Source organism: Bubalus kerabau, chromosome 10 (genome assembly GCF_029407905.1).
Source record: "Bubalus kerabau isolate K-KA32 ecotype Philippines breed swamp buffalo chromosome 10, PCC_UOA_SB_1v2, whole genome shotgun sequence".
NCBI classification, from domain to species: domain Eukaryota; kingdom Metazoa; phylum Chordata; class Mammalia; order Artiodactyla; family Bovidae; genus Bubalus; species Bubalus kerabau.
Window position 1 is genome coordinate 76121943 of NC_073633.1, and position 22900 is coordinate 76144842.

Below are 22900 nucleotides of genomic sequence, written 5' to 3' on the forward strand. Positions count from 1 at the left end.
TTACAGCAGGAGCCTCTATGACCCACCTCCCAGAATATTGGAAATAAAAGCAAAAATAAACAAATGGGACCTAATTAAACTTAAAAGCATCTGCACAACAAAGGAAACTATAAGCAAGGTGAAAAGACAGCCTTCAGAATGGGAGAAAATAATAGCAAATGAAGCAACTGACAAACAACTAATCTCAAAAATATACAAGCAACTCCTGCAGCTCAATTCCAAAAAAAAATAAACGACCCAATCAAAAAATGGGCCAAAGAACTAAACAGACATTTCTCCAAAGAAGACATACAGATGGCTAACAAATACATGAAAAGATGCTCAACATCACTCATTATCAGAGAAATGCAAATCAAAACCACTATGAGGTACCATTTCATGCCAGTCAGAATGGCTGTGATCCAAAAGTTTACAAGCAATAAATGTTGGAGAGGGTGTGGAGAACAGGGAACCCTCTTACATTGTTGGTGGGAATGCAAACTAGTTCAGCCACTATGGAGAACAGTATGGAGATTCCTTAAAAAACTGGAAATAGAACTGCCATATGACCCAGCAATCCCACTGCTGGGCATACACACTGAGGAAACCAGAATTGAAAGAGACACGTGTACCCCAATGTTCATTGCAGCACTGTTTATAATAGGCAGGACATGGAAGCAACCTAGATGTCCATCAGCAGACGAATGGATAAGAAAGCAGTGGTACATATACACAATGGAATATTACTCAGCCATTAAAAAGAATACATTTGAATCCATTCTAATGAGGTGGATGAAACTGGAGCCGATTATACAGAGTGAAGTAAGCCAGAAAGAAAAACACCAATACAGTATACTAATGCATATATATGGAATTTAGAAAGAAGGTAATGATAATAGAACAGTCTTTTGGACTCTGTGGGAGAGGGCGAGGGTGGGATGATTTGGGAGAATGGCATTGAAACGTATAATATGATATGTGAAACGAATTGCCAGCCCAGGTTCGATGCATGATACAGGATGCTTGGGACTGGTTGGTGCATTGGGATGACCCAGAGGGATGGTATGGGGAGGGAGGTGGGAGGGGGATTCAGGATGGGGAACATGTGTACACCTGTGGCAGATTCATGTTGATTTATGGCAAAACCAATACAATATTGTAAAGTAATTAACCTCCAATTAAAATAAATAAATTTATATTTTTAAAAATGCTATTGGTATTTGGAAGGATGTATTAGAGCAGGCAAGCTGAAAATGCAGAACTGAGAAGAGAATAGATGGCTACAAGGAGAAGGGTTGTTCTCAGAAGGAGAGATGTCTCCTTCATCAGAAGGAAGGAAGATGATGGAGATATAAGTACATTTATTGAGGATGAGGGAATTCCTTTCTTTGAGGCAAGGTTACATGGTCGGAGTGGTGGATATTGCTATAGATGTCTTTGAAAAATGCAGTTTGCCACAGGGTGAGACATGGCACTGGGGAACAAAAAATATACCACCTACTTAGCTATTTGAGAAGATAAAGAGGCTTATCTGAGGGAACAGTGTGGGAGTGGGTATTCTTGAGCAGAGCCAGCTTTCAGTCAATGCACAGAAGTAGAGGAAATGCTTGTAGGGGAGGCTAAGGTGCTAGAAAGCAGTCTGATGATAGAGTGGGGACTTGGGAAGCTCAAGGGAGGAAGGGATTAAGGTATCAATTTGAGGATAAGAAAGGATAGAGCATTGGGGTGAAGGTAGTGGCTGGAGAATAAATCAAAGGAGCAAGAAGCTTAGACTTTTGGAGTTGACTGATAAGAACAAGGATGAGAAACATGAATGGATTTAGTCCTGACAGTCTCTGTTGGGAGGTGGGCACTGGACCCAAAGGGTGGGTGCCTTAGCTCCATGAGTTGTGGCAGTTTTAACCAAGTCTCAGAGATTTCAGGGTAGAAGGCTTGGAGGATATAAGGGCCTCTGGGTCTGGGTGTCTTAGAGCATCAGCCTGGTCTTGCCGTGCATTCCCCAGTAGAGGGGAGCCTTTGAGGCCAGAACTCTGCCTTACTCACTTTGATATCCCGGCCTCTAGCACAGTGTTACATGTATCCGGACACATAAGATGGTTGAGTAATTTGAAGAATTAATGATTGAGCATGGATTCAAGTCCCGGTCTACTGAAGCCAAAAATTCCAAATTCTGTATGCCACCTTTCAATTCTCTGTTCCCAGGGCCTGTAACTGGAGCACTGAAGGGATATTTCCTCTTAGGTTATGTGTGAACTGCACAAAGTGTTGATAAAAAGCTGCCAGTTTCCCAGGGAGTTTAATCAACATAAACATTCACATCAGATATTTCAGGCCAAATTACTTGACTAAATATAATTACTTGAAATCTACTCCACTCCATGCTGCCTAAGGCATATGGCTTCCCTTCAAAATGTAAAAAAAACACAAACCTTTCGGATGAATGCTACGCTACGGGATTTGTGACAATGTGCTTGATTAACAGCTGCTACCAATTAAACAGATATCTGTGAAAAAGATAACTCTCTGAGAGCCAACCCGTGCATATAAGATATGCCTAACAATTTAAGGCCATGGGAGCAGATGGGCATAGTCTAAAAATGTGTTTATGAGATTTTGTTTAGGAGGAAAAAAGAATGTCGCTTTGGTATCAATTGCTACTCCCATCCATTGCCTACAGTACAAATAAAAGCCTTTCATGAATATATTCAACTCTTTGTACATCTGTCAAAAGTGAACTGTCACAAAATAATATTTTCCTATTAATTCAAACTTTAGGCAAGCCCTGCTATCAGGAAACACAAATGTATTGAATTGGAGACTATACAAGCCCCAAATGAGAGAGGAATTATTTGCGCTGCCAAAAAGGTTACAGATGTACAAAAGATTTACACAGGGTTCCTTCCTTCAGTAGTGAGTTTTCCTTGGATATTTAAAATAAAACTTGATTTATAAAATTTAAAAAATTTAAAAAATTATATCCATAAATTTTTTTCAGGGAGCACATTTCTGTGATACATGCACATCACAGTGAGAGGCATATTACTTAGCAGCAGCCTCACACTAGTTAAATTTGTTGGATTCACTTAGATTTTCTTCATATATCTTTCAGGATCTGAAATGTTTTTGTTCGTTTCAAACCTTCCAAATTCAAGACTGGTAACTCTTAAATTATCTCATGCCACCACAGTGATCTTTTAACATGTAGTTCCATGATGGAGGTGTGATTTATTCCTGTAGATAAAATACCAGTCTGGGAAGCATAAAACTAGCACTGCTCACCTCTCAGTAACTGCTCAGTTATTTTGGCAACACACTCGACTTCTCTGAACTCAGTCTTCTCTTTTAGAGAAAGGATAATAATTATTTGCCAGGGACTTGCCTCATAGGGGTGTTAAGCATTCATGAGACTAAGGTGCTCATGAACTATTACAGATAGTGTTCAGAAGTTTTGTAGTTTTAGATTTCTGGAGGAAAAACTGGAACCAGGCAGTTGGGGGGAAGGTATTGAGACAAAATGGCCCTTTAAGTTGTATATCTAAGGGTTGGAAAAATTGTCTTAACAATCTTAACAAGTGAACAATGTTGTTTTAATAATATTTGGAAAAAATCCTGCCAAGTAGTATGATCATACTGGTGTTTCATTTCTGATGTCCAACAACATTCTTGCTAGAGGATAATATCATATGACCTTTGGACTAGAAGGGTAAGGTGACATAAGATTTTGATAAATATTATGATTTCTGAGCCTGCCTCAAAATTCTCCAGTGTTTCAGTTCCCCTGGCTACCCTTGCAGATTTCAAATCCACCTTTAAAAAGCTGCTGTATCTGACTTTAAGTCCACAATGTGTCCTTGTATGTAGCTGAATTGCCCTCTGTAAGATGGAAGACCAGTAGCTTAACCACAGCTCCTTTTAATACTTCCTTTAACAAGGCTTAGTAGCCAAGAACCTGCATTTTACTTTTAGTGTTAAAAGTCTCAGAAAACTTTAGAAAAGCCAGGAATCAAAATGTAGAAGATCAAGCTCATCAAATAGTGATAAATCATAATGCTATTCTAAGACCAGCTTTCCCTCAAGAAGCATTTTGTTCTTTGCTTATGTCAATGTGTAGGGATTTCTGAACTTTACTGGGGGATAGTCTAACATGCTCCCTCTGAGGGATGGAATTGAAGTAATAGTATAAGGGGGACACTGTGTTCCTTTTCTTGGTACGATGGATGGGAGGGTCAAAAGAATATCTCACCTGTCAGCCAGGGATTGATCCCTTGTGACTTATTTGCTTTCTGGTCTTTGCTCCTGTCAGAATCCAGGCATCTGCTGGTGACTGAGAGGCATGAAAGAAATGGACTAAGTCTTCCCTCAGCTGAGAAAACACAATACAGGTCCCCAAAGAATGTTCACACAGTTGTTCACCTCAGGTTGAAGTGACAGTATCCTACCAGAGCCCAGGGTTCCTTTCCTCACTGACTTGTCCCCATGTACTGCCCACAGGTCTGGGGCCTCTGCTCATGGACACTCCAGATGCCTCAGTAGCAGACAGCATCCCCCTTTGACCTTTACCCTCATTCTTTTTCTGCCTCCGCAACTTGCTCCTTTGGCCTTGTGGCCAGTTCTCTCCCTTTAAAGCATCTTTATCCTCTCTGTTACAGCCTCTGGCATAAATGGTCCTTCTCTCTCTGAGCTTTGACAGGACCAAGTGCAAGCCCAGGTACTACGGATATGGTGGAAGAGGAAAAAGCTGTAAAGGAAAATCAGACTGCTTGTCTATAAAAGTTCTTTTCTAGTGTATATTCTGTACCTCATTATACTAAAAGTGTGTCTGGCTCCTGCTCAGACTAGAGTTCCATACACAGCTTTCCCTCTATTACTTTATTATTGGGTTGCCCAAGCTCCAGGAAAAGAAGGAATAGGGGAGGAAATTGTAACAGCCACAAAGTGATAATGTATATTTGTATAACACTGTACAAATAACCCAGTTCTTCCTTAAATGTAATAGATATCTATTAAGTATTTGTACTGAATTTCATACTGCTTTCATCTTAAATTTCTAGCTAAAAGGCCAGACTGCTTATGAATCTTCTTTTCATAAACTAGACTGTTCTTTCACCAGAATGACATAGCTGGAACAGGAGCTCAGAACTTCTAACTCTGTTCAGTGTTCTAATTTTTGTGATTAATCACATTCCCAGACTTTATTAATGGTGGATTTCTCTTGTTTTGAGAGTCTGCCATAAAAGTTTTCAGTACTAGAAATCAGGCTTGCTTTTTTCTCCCTTCAATCCCTCCTGCTTCTTCAACTTTCTTCTCTAGATTTCAAGTTGGTGTATCAGTCATTTGTGTTGGTGAGCCATCATTTCATTTTATTCAGACCACCTTGATTTTCAGGTCTTCACTTTTCTTTCCCCGGTCTATTGTCAGGCCTCCAAACTGGTGCTCACTGGTTCCATAAGCAAAATAAATTCGATTTTAAAAGCCTGTGACACTGTCTTCTTCAGTGGTCCCCTTTCATCTGTAGCAGTGTCCCTGACCTCTGGAGTGACATTCTTGTGGGAATAGAGAGGTCATGCTTAGGTTGTCTATGAGATTCGTTGAATTTTGAACTTTAATGTCAATGAAAAAATCTCTAAAAAATAATATAAGTATATTCTGGACCATTCAAATGACTATTTTATCACTGTCATAAAATTTCCATCTGTGTTGCAGATATCTTTATGATCTTTTTGACACCAAGATGTGTAACTTTAAGTGTCATGAGTTAATGAAAAATGAACAGAAGTGGACTTAATCTGTAAAGATGAGTTTGATTCACATGAAGGCCAAATGCAGTGACAGCAAATTGAAGACAGGTTTTCTGTACAGTGGCTCCAATAGAGGAAAGTGTGGGGAGAATGCAGTTACTGCATGTCATATTGTAGACTCACTAATTAACAAATGTGAGCAACAGCCACCACCAAGCCAAACCAAAAGAGCTTTAGCTCTTTGTAACATTTTCTCATAGTGAGCAGTATGATAAGGTCAGTAAAAGGTTTAACCCAATAAATATTAATTTAAACTTTGTTAGTTTGTACTTTTCCTGTGGAATTAATTGTCATGGCTTTCAGTTCAGTTCAGTTCAGTTCAGTCGCTCAGTCATCTCCGACTCTTTGAGACCCCATGAATTGCAGTACCCCCGGCCTCCCTGTCCATCACCAACTCCCGGAGTTCACTCAAACTCACGTCCATCGAGTCGGTGATGCCATCCGGCCATCTCATCCTCTGTCGTCGCCTTCTCCTTCTGCCCCCAATCCCTCCCAGCATCAGAGTCTTTTCCAATGAGTCAGCTCTTCTCATGAGGTGGCCAAAGTACTGGAGTTTCAGCTTTAGCATCAGTCCTTCCAAAGAACACCCAGCACTGATCTTCAGAATGGACTGGTTGGATCTCCTTGTAGTCCAAGGGACTCTCAAGAGTCTTCTCCAACACCACAGTTCAAAAGCATCAATTCTTCGGCATTCAGCTTTCTTCACAGTCCAACTCTTACATCCATACATGACTACTGGAAAAACGATAGCCTTGAGTAGACGGACCTTTGTTGGCAAAGTAATATCTCTGCTTTTGAATATGCTATCTAGGTTTAGATTCACATAAAACCTATAAACAAAGACTTTAAACCTAGTTTTCTAGATTTTTCTCTCCTTGTGGGGTCCCTCCTTGTGGAAAAATTATACTTCCCACCCTCCTGACTTTAGGTTTGGCTGAACCACTTGATTTGCAAATAGAATGTGAGTGGGAGTGATACCTGCCGTTTTCAAGGGAAGCCTTCAGAGCCAATGCAGGTCTGTCTGACCCTCTCCCTTTTTTCTTTCTGGCATGAGCCCAGCAATATTACCAAAAGGAATTGCTCCTTCAGCCTGGATCCTAGAATGAGGATTATGTAGAACCAAGAGCTCTGGCAAACTATGAAGGACACATACAAGTAGGAAATTTTTGTGCATGCATATACATACACATACGTAAAACATATACGTGTATGTGTATATACACATGTATATATGTCAATATCTCATGATTTAAGTTAACACTGAGGATTGGGAGTAATTGTTTCCTTTAAGAAGAAGTCTGCAAACCACTGAAACTGAGACCTGTAGAAAATATCCACATTCTTTAGCTTTGTAAGTCTCTTTGACATCCAACCTAGCCTATCTTTCCAGTGTCATTTCCCTTTGCCCTATTCCTCTGTCATCATTGTTCCTAAATCATCTTCTGTTCATTTAAGCATTTCTACCTTTGTTTATCCTTTTTCGTATGGGAGAAACTTGGAAAAATAATCACAGCCTGATTCATTTTGTAATGATAACCGAAACAGTCCCGGGGGAAGCACAGCCTGTTTCAGCTGCTGTGACCATGGAGTTGCTAACAAGTAGGAGCCCTGTGTGGGCAAATGTCCCCACCTTCCTGAGCTCAAGCTAACTCACCTCACATAGAGGTGGCAGCCAGTAATGAAGCCCCTAGACAAGAGCCCCAGCCTCTGAACAATGGAGTGTTTGGCTGTATTCAGTTTTACAAGTCCCTTATAAAATGTCTCCTGATAAACTGTCTTTGAGTTCCCACAGACTGTGTAAATAGGAGGTTATGAGTTATCACATCTGAAGCCTGCTGCTACATTTCCAAATTATCTCTCTCTTGGATAGCTCAGGGACTGTGGTTAGGCAGATTAATCCTAGGAGAAGTTAAGTAATTGTAATCTAAGAGAATAGACTCTATGCCCTCAAGGCCCTGCAGCTACGCACGTCCAAATCTTGCATTTAATTTATATTAAGCATGGAATTAATAAGAGTCAGTGGTAATAAAGTGTCAGAGAAAGAAATGGAAAATAGATATCATAAAATATTTATGTAATAAAAAGTAATCCATTTCACTAATATAACCCACATTTTTTTTTTCCTGATAGGTAGGACCTAATAATAAAAGCATTTAAATCACTGTAAGTAGGAATTACTATACTCTCTGTGATACATGAAAAATCCAAACACAGTCCACTTACCCAAAACACAAAATCCTGAAATAAATGATCTTTGACAGAGAATAAAATGTCCTTCTGGATACCTGTCAATGTCTAATAGCAAATTCAATATCTATTCAATAAATTATCCTTCGAGGAACATTGCTAAAAAATTTTGTAATGAAAGCAGCTGGCAGAAAAATTGAAGTGTAATTGAGTGACATCTTTTAATCATGTATGTAGGTTGGAGGTGGGTAATATAAACAGGAAAGGCAGCTCCAGAATTTCTATCCTATTACTCATGTTAAATGGCTGTCTGTATTGTTTTAACCACTGCAAATCCGTCAAGGTTTTATACAAAGGCAAGCTGGTTTTGTCTTGGAAGGATGAAGTATAAATGACACCTTTGTATATTCAACTGTGAGTTTTCTATCTTTTGGATGGCATATATGTCATTTCAATTAAAAAAATTTCTCTAGAGAAGCTGTAATAAAATCATCTCTAAATGGAAGGAATATGATTAGGGAATGAAGGATCATTTAATTGCAGAAGTTTGGAGAAGCTTGCTTTGTGTGTGTGTGTCTGTGTGTATTTCAGCATCTACCACCATCTTCTGATACCTGATCTGAACTAAAATGTTAAAGGCTAATAACAGCATTTGCATTCTTGAGTGAGTGCCTTTGGTGCCACTTTCAAATGCTCAGTACATGTATATGAGAAATACTCGTTTGAATGCTTCTCCTATTGTAAGTTACCTTAATAGAGTTCTCTATGATAGGAATATGGAAAGAGACATGTTATGACTCTGAAGCTGCCATCTCTGTGCTCTAATTTTTTGTTGATAGCCCTTTTTTTCAGGAAATTACACTTAAGTTGTTCTTCATAATTACCTCCAAGTCCGTGCTGCCCAGCAACATTATAACAAGATGCTTTTGATCCTTTGATAATTAAATGTTCCATTGAATGGTAAGAAAGACAGATCTGCCTTGTATTAATTTCTCGTCTAAAGAAAAAGGAGGTTAATGACAACTTCAGGTAGTATTAGGTAGTGTTACTATAAGATAATGAACTAATTGCCATAGGCTGGGTCTAGTGCCTTTATGTCATGAGTGAGCAAAGCACATCATCATTCAGATTTTTCTTTTAGAAAGAATGCATCTATAATCCTGTGTGCCAATTGTCTTAACAGTTTTATTTGTGGTGACTAACTCCATTCACTATCTAGATTTTTTCTATGAAAATAGTACTCTATAAGTGCCTAAAACCAAGCCCCTACCTGTAAAGTGGACACCTGGTTGCTGTGTTCAGAACTGGCATGCCCTTTCAGAAGCTGTGGCCTCTTAGAGGTCCTTAGGAAGAAGATGTGATGGTTAGTTTCATGTGTCAACTCAACTAGGCTATAGTTCCCTGTTGTTTGAGTGAGTGAGTGAGTGAAGTTGTTCAGTCATGTCCGACTCTTTGCAACCCTGTGGACTGTAGCCTAACAGGCTCCACTGTCCATGGGATTATCCAGGCCAGAATACTGGAGTGGGTTGCCATTTCCCCCACAATCCTGTGAACCAATTTTTAAATCTCTTCTATGTACCTTGTCTAAGGAAAGGTAGACACAGGTGACTTACAAATCACCAGAGAGTTTATTGGACTCGTGATGCAAGCAGGTATCATGGACTTAGCTAAACCTAGCTGCCAACAGTAAGTTTTCACATCATTTTATTTTTATTTTTTATTTTTTGGACTGGCAACTCGTTTCATATATGATATTATACGTATTTCAATGCCATTCTCCCAAATCATCCCATCCTCTCCCTCTCCCACAGAGTCCAAAAGACTGTTCTATACATCAGTGTCTCTTTTGCTGTCTCGTATCAGGGTTATTGTTACCATCTTTCTAAATTCCATATATATGCGTTAGTATACCATATTGGTGTTTTTCTTTCTGGCTTACTTCACTCTGTATAATAGGCTCCAGTTTCATCCACCTCATTAGAACTGATTCAAATGTATTCTTTTTAATGGCTGAGTAATACTCCATTGTGTATATGTACCACTGCTTTCTTATCCATTCATCTGCTGATGGACATCTAGGTTGCTTCCATGTCCTGGCTATTATAAACAGTGCTGTGATGAACACTGGGGTACACGTGTCTCTTTCCCTTCTGGTTTCCTCAGTGTGTATGCCCAGCAGTGGGATTGCTGGATCATAAGGCAGTTCTATTTCCAGTTTTTTAAGGAATCTCCACACTGTTCTCCATAGTGGCTGTACTAGTTTGCATTCCCACCAACAGTGTAAGAGGGTTCCCTTTTCTCCACACCCTCTCCAGCATTTATTGCTTGTAGACTTTTGGATCGCAGCCATTCTGACTGGCGTGAAATGGTACCTCATACTGGTTTTGATTTGCATTTCTCTGATAATGAGTGATGTTGAGCATCTTTTCATGTGTTTGTTAGCCATCTGTATGTCTTCTCTGGAGAAATGTCTATTTAGAGTTCTTTGGCCCATTTTTTGATTGGGTCATTTATTTTTCTGGAATTGAGCTGTAGGAGTTGCTTGTATATTTTTGAGATTAATTGTTTGTCAGTTGCTTCATTTGCTATTATTTTCTCCCATTCTGAAGGCTGTCTTTTCACCTTGCTTATAGTTTCCTTTGTTGTGCAGAAGCTTTTAAATTTAATTAGGTCCCATTTGTTTATTTTTGCTTTTATTTCCAATATTCTGGGAGGTGGGTCATAGAGGATCCTGCTGTGATGTATGTCGGAGAGTGTTTTGCCTATATTCTCCTCTAGGAGTTTTATAGTTTCTGGTCTTACGTTTAGATCTTTAATCCATTTTGAGTTTATTTTTGTGTATGGTGTTAGAAAGTGTTCTAGTTTCATTCTTTTACAAGTGGTTGACCAGTTTTCCCAGCACTTCTTGTTAAAGAGATTGTTTTTAATCCATTGTATATTCTTGCCTCCTTTGTCAAAGATAAGGTGTCCATATGTGCATGGATTTATCTCTGGGCTTTCTATTTTGTTCCATGGATCTATATTTCTGTCTTTGTGCCAGTACCATACTGTCTTGATAACTGTGGCTTTGTAGTAGAGCCTGAAGTCAGGTAGGTTGATTCCTCCAGTTCCATTCTTCTTTCTCAAGATAGCTTTGGCTATTCGAGGTTTTTTTGTATTTCCATACAAATTGTGAAATTATTTGTTCTAGCTCTGTTCACATCAGTTTATACACAAAAGCACCCTCATCACTGAAGCATGTTTAACAAGTGCTCCCAATTCAAACCATCTCTTCACGCGCACTTGCCCATCCCATTATAAGCAGGTGGCAATGTGTTCCCTAATGCAGTCTTTGCCACCAGCATGGAGGTGCCAGTGTTCAGTGTCCTCATCAACAGCAGGTGTATGAACCAGTGGCCATTCAATATGGAGAAGTAGCCATAAAAGTTAGGGGCTTCCAGATTCTTGACAGCAAAGGCCCTGCTTAGCATTGCAGTGTTCTCTCCAATAGCTTTCTTGTCTCTTATCTCTGCGCAGCTAAATGTCTTAAGAGTCTTGCCTACAGGCATGATTTTCATGTCTGTATTTGCTGCTCACTCTGTCAACCATTGCAATATGGTCCTAGACTTTACCACTCTATAAACACAAACCCTCCTGCTGTTAATCCAAGTATACTTAGTCTTTATTTTACTTAATGTCTTAATTTGATCAATCCACTTCTCTTGGCCACACTCTTCTAACAATCTCTTCCTTTGTCTTCTGCAATCAGTTCTCTCATAGTTTGTATCCTCTTCATCTAGATTCATTGCTTCAGCATTCTTCAATCCGAGTGGTCTGTTATGGGTTGAATAATGTCTCCTAAAAGATGTGTCAAAGTCCTAACTGCTGGTACCTGTGAATGTGACTTTGTTTGGAAATTGGTTCTTAGTAGATGTAATCGAGTTAAGATGAGGTCACTAGGATAACTCCCAATCCCGTATGACTGGTGTCCTTGCAAGAAAAGCAAATACTATGTGAAGATAAAGTCACACTGGAGAAGAAAGCCTTGTGACCACAAAGACAGAGATTGGAGTCATGTATCTCCAAGCCAAGGAATGCCAAGGACAGCCAGCAAATATCAGAAGCTAGAAGAGGCAAGGAAGGATTCTGAGTGATTTCACAGTGAGCATGGCTCTGCCAACACCTTGATTTCAGACTTCTAGCCTGCAGAACTGTGAGACAACTTTTTAAATCTAAAGTTGTTTCAAGGCACCTGGTTTGTGGTACTTTGTTACAGCAGCCTTAAGAAACTAGTACAAGGTCCTACGAGATGCTCTGAGAATCGAAGTACTTTTAATATGTTTTCTATTGGATCCTTCCTCTGGTTAATAACATCTAGGCTCTTGTGTGAGCAATTTTCTTAGTGGAAACAGGGTAGGCATGCTTAGACAAGCTGACATAAGTACAGTCTGTCATTCTAAATCACACTGCCTTGTATTGAGAAGCTGTAATGTACAGCAACTCAGGCCTCCAGGAGCTGGGCCTTCCACTGCCTCTGTCTGCAGCATTCTATACATGGATTTGTCCTGAATAGGTCATATCAATCTGTCTCTTGTTTGCTTATGGTTCCTGGGGATCTGACAATGATGAAAGACCCATATGTTCCCAGGAAAGATTCTCGTGGATACATTTCTTCTGTGCAGGCTTTCTAGCTCAGTCACTCTCTGCAGCTGAATTTCAATTTATAATACATTCCGTGAGAAGCATGTCCTTGGGCAACTCTGTCCCCAGTGGAATTGTCTGATGAAGTGGGCTCTGGTAACCACTCAGGAGGCTGCATATGCTTTGATTACTGCTCATGAGGTTTCTATTTCTTTAAGGAGCTTAATGAGATTTTTCTGGGGGGCAAAAATAATAATTTTCCATTTTTTAGTAGCTCTGCTGATAGGAGTAAAAATTGCACATCCCTTTCACAGACCATGAAACAATGCTCCTCGTTTATTTCTTTTGTGAGGTAGAAAGTGAGATGTCTTCTGGCCCGTCGTATCTTAAGAAATATCGAGAAAAGCATAATTAAATATAAATATTAATTATCTTTTAAAAGATACATAATTTAAAACATGTCATTTCTGAGGTTTGCCAAGTATGGGATGCTGAGGGTACTTTGAGTAGAAAGCAATTTCAACAGCCAAAAAAATGATGTTGTAGCTGAAAAAAAATGTCTGCATTCACTTACTTTTATTTGGACATAATTATAGTGGAAAGATAGTCTTTTTAGTAAATTCTAACTTATTAAAAAAATTTTTTAGTAAATTCTAACTTATTAAAATGTTTTTTTTCCCTCTCCACAATTCTTCCTTGATTTATTTATTTATTTTTGGCTTCTGCATGTAAAAGCACTTTTATAACTTAAGTGGTTCTGAGTTCATGGTTGACAGCCAAGTGTTTTAATAACTTTCCCCCTTAGTTTGATGACAAATGCATCACTGAGTGCTCGGCTGCCTGGAAGATCACTAACAGTGGCATTCATTTCTCTGAGGAGGCTGGGAATATAAAAAATATGCAATCAGGAGCATTCTAAATGCAATAGCAAATTTAGCTGATGGAACGTGCAGAATACTAATGGAACATGCACCGCCAGCTGAGCCTGCTGTGCACTTGGGCGTCGCAGGCTGAGAATAATGACCTTGCTCAGGACTTAAGCAGAGTGGGTCGGTACAGTTGGTGACAAATAGATGCCTCTGATTACACTCTAGACACCTTCCCTCTCCTGGGAGCTTCACATCCTAGCTGTGCACAGGAAAGCTGCCAGCTCAATTCAGGTCACATATCAACTCAGTTCTGGGTGTGGGGCCCAGAATAGGGCAAAGGGGGGAAACAACTTGCAAAGTTCACAGCAGTCTAGCTTCAGAATATCTGACTCTGCCCAACAGAGCCCCGAAATTAATTTTAAAAATTAAATAAAACACCTGTTCACTCCTTTCCCTTGCTGCTCCAGAGTCTTTAAACATTAAAAATATGGAATCTCTGAAGAAACATCTGCCTTCTACAAAGAGCAAAAAAGGACTAAATGACTGCCTTACAGTGAAAGGAGAGAAGTGAATGAGGTCTTTGGGAAAAATTCCCCAAAGCACCTTTTGCCCCATGTGGGTACTGTGTAGAAACACAAAAATGTCATTATTGACAGTGATCACAGTTGCCTGAGTACCTTCCTGATTTTCGTGCCACAGAGCTCAGAGATTGCTCCTATTTGTGTACTCATTTTTTAGATGAGGAAACTGACACTGTGAGGCTCAGTTTCTCCAATGTCAAGCAGCTCGTGAAGGCAGAACTAGGATTTGCACACAGGCTGAGGTGGGTCTTAATTGCTATATTTTATTTCCATTCTAGTCTTTCAAGCAGCTTTTACTATTGGAATAATGTTACTGTTTTCTCCTGGAAATTCAATTCAGGAAAAACATACCAAAAATTCTAATGATACCAATGTGACAGAGTCACTATCTTATGGTCAGTAAAACTAGTAAAAAGGATCAAAAATTTATTTGAATTTTAAAAATTTAAGTTATGACAGAGTTATTTTGGAAGATGGTACTTAAGTGCATTTCCTTGTTTATCATCCTGCTGCTGGTTAGGATATAGAAGAATGTGAAAAACCTTACTGCCACTGAGACAAGAGGAAATCATTGGCTAAAAAAACAAATCACACTTTTTTTAAAAGCTGTGGTAAGCATCGTCCAAAATGGCTGCCTGCAATCCCTCCCTGTACCTTGTATGGTTCCCTTCCACATTTTACAGGAGTTGGTCCACGGGTCCCAAAGAATATGATAGATGCAGTGGGCTTCCCAGGCGGTGCAGTGGTAAAGAATCTGTCTGCCAATACAGGAGACATAAGAGACACAGGTTTGATCCCTGAGTTAGGAAGATCCCCTGGAAGAGGAAATGGCAACCCACTCCGGTACTCTTGCCTGAAAAATCCCATGGACAGAGGAGCCTGGTGGGCTGCAGTCCATGGGGTCACAACTGAACACACAACACACTCATAAATGGGATGTCACTTTCAAGAACAGGTTGTTAAAGACTTTCATTTGGTTGCTGTCTTGCAATCTTGCTCTGTCTTGGGTCATTCACTCTGGGGGAAGCCAGATGCCATGTTGTGAGAAGCCCCATGAAGAGCCCCGCAGGGCAAAGATTGAGACTTTTTCCAACAGCCATCAAGGAACTAAGGCCTCCACCAGCAATCTCAGCCCTAGTTAGGCTCTCAGATAACTGACAGCCACAGTCTCTGCTGACAGCCTGGTACAACTTCATGAGGGATCTTGAGCCAGGACCACCCAGCTAAACCACTCGCAATTCCTGACCCTCAGAAACTGTGAGATAATATTTTTTTTTAAGCTGCTAAATTTGGGGAGTAATTTGTTATGCATTAATAGATGACTAGTGCAGCAAGTGCTGTGGACCCGAATAATCAGAAGAAGCTAAGATCCAGAGGCCAGACCCTCCTAGGAAAGCCAAAGAAGGAACTTACTACTTGTAACTAAGTATAATCAAAAGAATACACAACAATTTTTATTTGAGATGAGAGCAAATCACAACCAACTTATTGACTCCATGGATAAATAATTCTCTTTTTCCTTCTAGTAGTAGGAAAATTCTGTATTCTGTGAAACTTCTGCTAATCAAGGAGCCAGAAAATAAGTTTCCTTTTGGCTTTGCCATTGACTGCTGTGGCGTCAGCTTTCATAATGTTCTTATATATTTCAGAGGGTAATGATAATAATATTGACCTTCCTCTTCAGAGTGATGTGAAAAATTACTAATTATTGTTGGCAAGATACCCCAGAATAATAGAATACTCTGTGAGTATTACATAATAGCAATGAACAGTGCAACCATCTCACAAAGTTGGTAGAACATGCCTTCGTAAGTCATGAAGTCTCGCATAATATGTATCTCTTTTGTCCTTTACATCTTGGGCCATGACTTTATAGTGAATCAAAGGATGACTTCAAAGAACCACATTTATTCTGCCATGATTCTCTTTTAAGATCACGCCATTCCGCAGAAAGTCTGGTTTGAAAATATTCTCAGACTGTGGACTTCTTCACCTTCATAGCGATGTGGATTGACTGCATGAAAATGAAAATGAAGTCGCTTAATCGTGTCCGACTCTTTGCGACCCCATGGACTGTAGCCTACCAGGCTCCTCCCTCCATGGGATTCTCCAGGCAAGAGTACTGGAGTGGGTTGCCATTACCTTCTCCAAGGGATCTTCCCGACCCAGGGATCGAATCCGGGTCTCCCACATTCCAGGCAGACGCTTTAACCTCTGAGCCACAGCCTATTGTTTGTACAGAAATAAATCACTATTATTGCAACTGACTCAGTGACAGCCTGCTGACCAGAGCCTGGTCTCTGATGGAAGCAGCTATGCCTGCTTGATCTCAGCTACTTTGTTACTTTCCCATTAGTGTTTAGCCGAAGGCCACCTGTGAGGCTCCCCTCCTACTATGACTGATGTAGGGTAAAGTGAAGAAGGATTAAGACTGTCTATCACAAATATCTCATCCACTGCCAAGAAGCATTAATGCAATGACTTTAGAGTAGAGTGATTCTCTGGGGCTAAGGATTTGTTTCTTTAGAAGGCTCCCTTTGCATGCAGCCGTGCTAAGTCCCTAAGTTCATTTCCAGCTCTCTGACACACTATGAACTGTAGTCTGCCAGGCTCCTCTGTCCATGGGATTCTCCAGGCAAGAATACTAGAGTGGATTGGCATGCCCTAAATTCAGAGACACAAAAATCTAATTGTAAATGAAATTGCATGCTTATAACAGAGAATTTGAACCATAAAAATTATACAAAAGAAAATACTTTTCTTCCTTCCATCATTATACATATTTATTGTTAACATTTTAACCATATTTCCTTTCAGTAATTTTCTCTACATGTTTAGAAGTTTTATACCTAATTTTTTAAATAACATTATATTACAAGGGCTTTCCCATGTCATCAAATATTCTTTGAAAACATTATTTTTAATGGATGTGTTGTAGCCATGCATTCCGGGAAACAAACTCACTCAGAAGGACAATGCAGATAGTGGAGTGCAGTTTATTACACTGGTGAGCCCAAGGCAGAGTCTCCTCTTAGCCAAGGACCCCGACCAGTTTTTGTGAAACCTTATATACTGTGGTGTTGGAGAAGACTCTTGAGAGTCCCTTGGACTGCAAGGAGATCCAACCAGTCCATTCTGAAGGAGATCAGCCCTGGGATTTCTTTGGAAGGAATGATGCTAAAGCTGAAACTCCAGTACTTTGGGCACCTCATGCGAAGAGTTGACTCATTGGAAAAGACTCTGATGCTGGGAGGGATTGGCGGCAGGAGGAGAAGGGGACGACAGAGGATGAGATGGCTGGATGACATCACTGACTCAATGGATGTGAGTCTGCATGAACTCCGGGAGTTGGTGATGGACAGGGAGGCCTAGCGTGCCGGGATTCATGGGATCGCAAAGAGTTGGAGACGACTGAGCCACTGAACTGAACTGAACTGAACTGATATACCCTAAGTGTCTGTGCCCAAACCCACCTCCCCAAATTCCCTGAAAACTAGTCTGAACAAAGGAAAAGAAAGATACAATCAAAGTTAACTTAAGGCATTCATATGCCTTAAGCCTAGGTAGTTAACAGTGGAAAATTATCAATAGGCCTGTGGTCATACCCCAATAAGCATAATAGAATTTATGATTCTATTCAGTTACACAGATAATTAGGGTATTCTTTTAGGCGACTGAGAGTCTAGGTACAAGCCCTGGGGTTCTTCCATGGGGGTGGGGGGGGGGGCGGGGGTCTGGTTTTCCAATTGGTGCGTCGTTTCCATAGATACTGGGCATATAACTCAAGGTCCACAGTCTGGCCCAAGATGGAGTCCTGCTTTCAAGATAGAGCCTATTCTGTCTGTTTCCTCCTTCAGATGCATGGTATTTTGTTGTATTGAGTTATTATAATTTATACAATTCCTTATTGTTGAGCATTTATGCTATTTTTTATTTCTTGTCTGTTAAAATAATACTTTTGCACATTTTTGTTTGCATTTCTGAGTATCTCCTTAGGGTAACTTTCAGAAGTTGAATTATTGGGTCAAAAGATATAAACTTTTTTGGGGGAGTCTTAATACATTTAATAAAATACTTTCCAGAAATTTGCATTCTTATCAGGGTATCTCATACTGCTGCTGCTAACATCTAAACAAGTGGAGTGATGAATATTATCATTATAACACCTAAACTCAATATTATCATTGAAAAACTGTTTACAGTTTGGATAGGTGTAATGGTATTATGGGTTAATTTTAATTCTTTTAATCGGTAGTAAGATTTAGCACAACACAGCACAAGGTTAAACTTTTTAATGTGTTTATTGGTAATTTATCTCACATAAATTACTGATTGACTTTCTTGGTAGTTTTCAAGTGACGGAGCCAAGCAACCTGGTGGAATAATTCTCAGGGGTCAAGAAAAATAATCTGGGAACAGAAGGAGATGGGTTTCTTTAACTGCACTAGTTTCCTCAAATTTGGAAATTTGCATGTTCTTTGCCCTTCGGGTTCTCATGGAAGTGGCTGATGGGACCCTGTGGATGGATTTCTCTCCTGAGATGTGTCAGTAAAATGAATGAAGGAATGCTGAGCAGGGAGAACGTCAGACTGCGTCTCCAAAGTAACAGTTTATAACAACAGTTAATGTGCTTATTGAATTCTTTACATAAATTATTTAATTTTTCCCAAACTCAAAGATGGGGTATTATTATCCTTAGTGGATAGATGAAGAATTGAGGCTCTGAAAAGTTAAATAATTTGCCCAAGTTCTCAGAGTTAACAATAGGTGGAGCCGGAATTTAAACATAGTGCATTCTGCCTTAAATCCACTCTTAATCACACAATGAGGCAGCAGTAGGCTAAGACCAAAGTGCATGCTGGCTGTTTCCTGTCTCCAGGCCCTCCCTGCTGGCATTTTGCCAACTATCTCCTTGCTCAGAAGCTTGCTGATCCAGGTGGAAGGGCAGAGGATATTCAGAAGGTCTTAAGAATGATGACTTTCTGTTTTGGGAAATGGTACTTTGGATAAGACTGGGATAGTGAGGACTAGGAAAGGAAATCCTTCACTTGTTTAGATGTTCTGCAGAATAAGTAATGGTCTCAGGGCTTTTAAGTATTCTTTCTTGTCTTTCTGAGGCTCTTGGGACTCTTCCAGCCTCCATGACTGTGTGCACACAGGGTTGTATATATTGGGGTTTTAGGGCAACCAAGTTGGGACAACCTCATAAAGCATGCTGGAATGATGGAAAGAATAATTCCCCTGGAGTCATGTACAAGAACTTCCACAGAAGCAATAGTCTCTTTGATTATTTTTTTCTATAGCTGGTGAAAGGAATCCTATGTTAGAGTTAAGCATGTGGTTGAACTGCTATTGAAAATATGTTAAGCCACAGAAAATAACTTGGGTTAGATATGTAGGAACGCTCTGTCTGGCTTCTAAACTCTTCGTAACAGCTAGTTTATCATTATACTGCATGGGGAATGTCTATGTTTATGGCACATTAGAAATGTCTTTGTGTGTCAACTGAAGGGCAACATGCTAAAAAGGGAAAGCAGAGTGAACCAGAGACATAAGGAAGAGATTATTCTTGCTCTGAAAGCAGCAAAGAATAAATCTTTTTTTTTTTTTAAATACACTGGAATACTTTAAACATGTCATTTATGTTTCTTGAATTCTTCCACAAAATCTACTTTTTCATCACCTAAAAAAGCATTAGCTCGGCTTGAGATCTGAATGTGGCATAGATTTACTGCTCGTATTCAGTTGTTCAGGTCTCCTAGCTGTCCACCCTATAAAAGCAACACTCTAAATTTGTTAAAGCATCATTGATTTTCTACTCTAACAAGCTTGGGAAAAGACTAGTTTTCAGTGCAAATCTTTCATTTAATTAAGTATATTTACAAAATCTGTCTATTTTTATGAATATGCTTAATACGTCCCTTCTTAGATTTTTCCTAAGAAGTTTAAACTGTGCCCATTCAACTCTTTTATGTACAGTATACTCCTTTCTGTTCAGAGACCCTTAATATTAATATATGCTTTAGGCGACTATGTAATAGGCCCCTCCTAACTGGCCACTTTCACAGCCTCACCATTTTCCAGTTGTTGTTTTTTCTTGCCCTCCTCTGTGTTTACCCTCCTTGAGTGTTAGAGGAAGGTCTGTCTGATGAGCAGTTTCCTCGGTGAGAGACTTCTCAGGACTTGTTTTCATAAATAGCTAAAAATTATTGAGTGTTAGCTATGTTCTAGGCACCAAACCAGAACTTGGTGTGGATTGAAATTAAAAGACGCTTACTCCTTGGAAGAAAAGTTATGACCAACCTAGATAGCATATTGAAAAGCAGAGATGTTACTTTGCCAACAAAGGTCTGTCGAGTCAAGGCTATGGTTTTTCCAGTGGTCATGTATGGATGTGAGAGTTGGACTGTGAAGAAAGCTGAGTGCTGAAGAATTGATGCTTTTGAACTGTGGTGTTGGAGAAGACTCTTGAGAGTCCCTTGGACTGCAAGGAGATCCAACCAGTCCATTCTAAAGGAGATCAGTCCTGGGATTTCTTTGGAAGGAATGATGCTAAAGCTGAAACTCCAGTACTTTGGCCACCTTATGTGGAGAGTCGACTCATTGGAAAAGACTCTGATGCTGGGAGGGATTGGGGGCAGGAGGAGAAGGGGATGACAGAGGATGAGATGGCTGGATGGCCTCACTGACTCGATGGACGTGAGTCTGAGTGAACTCTGGGAGTTGGTGATGGACAGGGAGGCCTGGCATGCTGCAATTCATGGGGTCGCAAAGAGTTGGACACGACTGAGAGACTGAACTGAACTGAACTGATGAAGTGAAGTGAAGTGAAGTTGCTCAGTCATGTCCAACTCTTTGCGACCCCATGGACTGTAGCCTATCAGGCTCCTCCGTCCATGGGATTTTCCAGGCAAGAGTGCTGAAGTGGATTGCCATTTCCTTCTCCAGGGGATCTTCCCGACCCAGGAATCAAACCCTGGTCTCCCACATTGCAGGCAGACGCTTTACCGTCTGAGCCACCAGGGAAGCCCTGACAATAATATATATAATAATATAATGCTCACTATAGCCCTATGAAATTGGTATTGTTAATATTCATAGTTTGCTCATAAGAACACAGAAGGTCAGAGAGATATATGAATTACATTGCCTGTGATCAGTCATTGTAAGTGCTATCTGTCAGTAAAATGCTCACTGTGGGCCTGGATCTGAATTTCTTAAGCCTCACTCCAGAGCCCTGCTCTCTTCCTTGGGAATGGAAGGGGACGGTGTGGGGGGGTGGGGGGGTTGGGGTTGAGGTGGGGGGACAGGGTTGTCTGGGCTCATTGCCCCAAGGCAAACAAGCAATGGAAATTTCCTAGGCTTGGTACTAAGGAACAAAGAGGTTTCCTGAGGGATTTCCTAAGTTCCAGGCCAAGAAGATTCTGGACATAAGGTGTAGTCATGTGAGTGAGATTGCCATTTTCAGAATCTGAGAAGTGTGGGGAGATCAGCTCTCCCCCACACTAGCCCTCAATGGGCTGGATGAGACCCACCCATATTGAGGAGAGCAGTCTGCTTTACTCTACCAATTCAAATGTTAATCTCTTTCAGAAATACCCTCACCTACACAACCAGAAGTATTTAACCAGATATTTGAGCATTTAGTGGCCTAGTTATCTTAACATATAAAATTACTCATCACAAGTCCACTTCTTGTCAACTTGGCACTCATACACGTCTCGGTAGACCATACTTAACCTCCAAATAAAGACAGGGACAAGGTCGTAATTCCACCTAACATAATACAACTATCCTGCAAACTGAAAATGCGCTAATGCCTCACCCAGAAGAGGAGGTAAATTGTTGAGTCATGATTACTCTTTTTGATATCCCGTAACTGAAATATGATGCAAACTTAACAACACTTAAATACTGGGATATAAAGTTGACATCTTATGTTGTATGATAAGAGAATAAGAGAGGGAAGAAACAAATATAAATGTGTGTGTATGTGTGTTTGAGTCCAGAATAAGTATTCTGGATACCCAAATCTCTGGGTGCAGGAAGCATCTAACACTAACTTATCACTGGCTGTGAACATTTGACTTGCTTTTGAAGTGATTAATTTTTATTTTGGACAAACATTAGGGGCATAAAATTACATTCTGGCATTTCTGCATTTACTGGCTAGAATACTGTCTCTTTTGTTTGTAGCTTTTTGTATGGAGTATGGAGATGAGATGAATCTTGAGGTGTTTAAGACAATGGAGTCAGCACTTAAACAGGATTTAGTGTGTCTTCCGCTTACATCTTTTTATCCCTTCACAGGTTGCTCTCCTGATCTCCTCTCCCTAAGGCTGTTGAGGCTAAATACAGTCTCTAGAAAAGATGATGGAGAAGCACTGGCAACCCACTCCAGTACTCTTGCCTGGAAACTCCCATGGGCGGAGGAGCCTGGTAGGCTGCAGTCCATGGGGTCGCGAAGAGTCGGACACGACTGAGCGACTTCACTTTCACTTTTCACTTTCATGCATTGGAAAAGGAAATGGCAACCCACTCCAGTGTTCTTGCCTGGAGAATCCCAGGGATGGGGGAGCCTGGTGGGCTGCCGTCTATGGGGGTCGCACAGAGTCGAAGATGACTGATGTGACTTAGCAGCAGCAGCAGCAGCAGAAAAGATGAAATAGAGGCTGACTTTTTTTGGCTTTTAACTCTTTTATTATATGCATTCTTAGAATATAAGATTTGGGCTTTTATAATATATTCTTTTTTCCAGCTTTCTTTTTTTAAAAATTATTTTTAATTGAAGAATAATTACAATATTGTGTTGGTTTCTGCCATATATCAACATGGATCTGCCATAGGTATACAAATGAGGGGCTAA

General features: G+C 40.2%; 1 protein-coding gene across 17 annotated transcripts in view; it reads left to right on the forward strand.

Annotated features, from left to right (window-relative positions):
* The window catches only part of LOC129621605 (potassium channel subfamily K member 5-like), a 382936-nt gene that overhangs the window by 247839 nt on the left and 112197 nt on the right, over positions 1 to 22900 (forward strand). For 11 of the 17 annotated variants that reach the window (XR_008699515.1, XR_008699503.1, XR_008699514.1 and 8 more), the window contains one exon: positions 22345 to 22473. The exons of the other annotated variants lie outside the window; for them this stretch is intronic. Coding sequence is in view for 6 of the 11 variants with exons in the window: in XM_055538217.1 (XP_055394192.1) it covers positions 22345 to 22473 (129 nt within the window). In the remaining 5 variants the exon portion in view is untranslated. The remainder of the gene's footprint in view (positions 1 to 22344; positions 22474 to 22900) is intronic. 17 annotated transcript variants of the gene reach the window in all.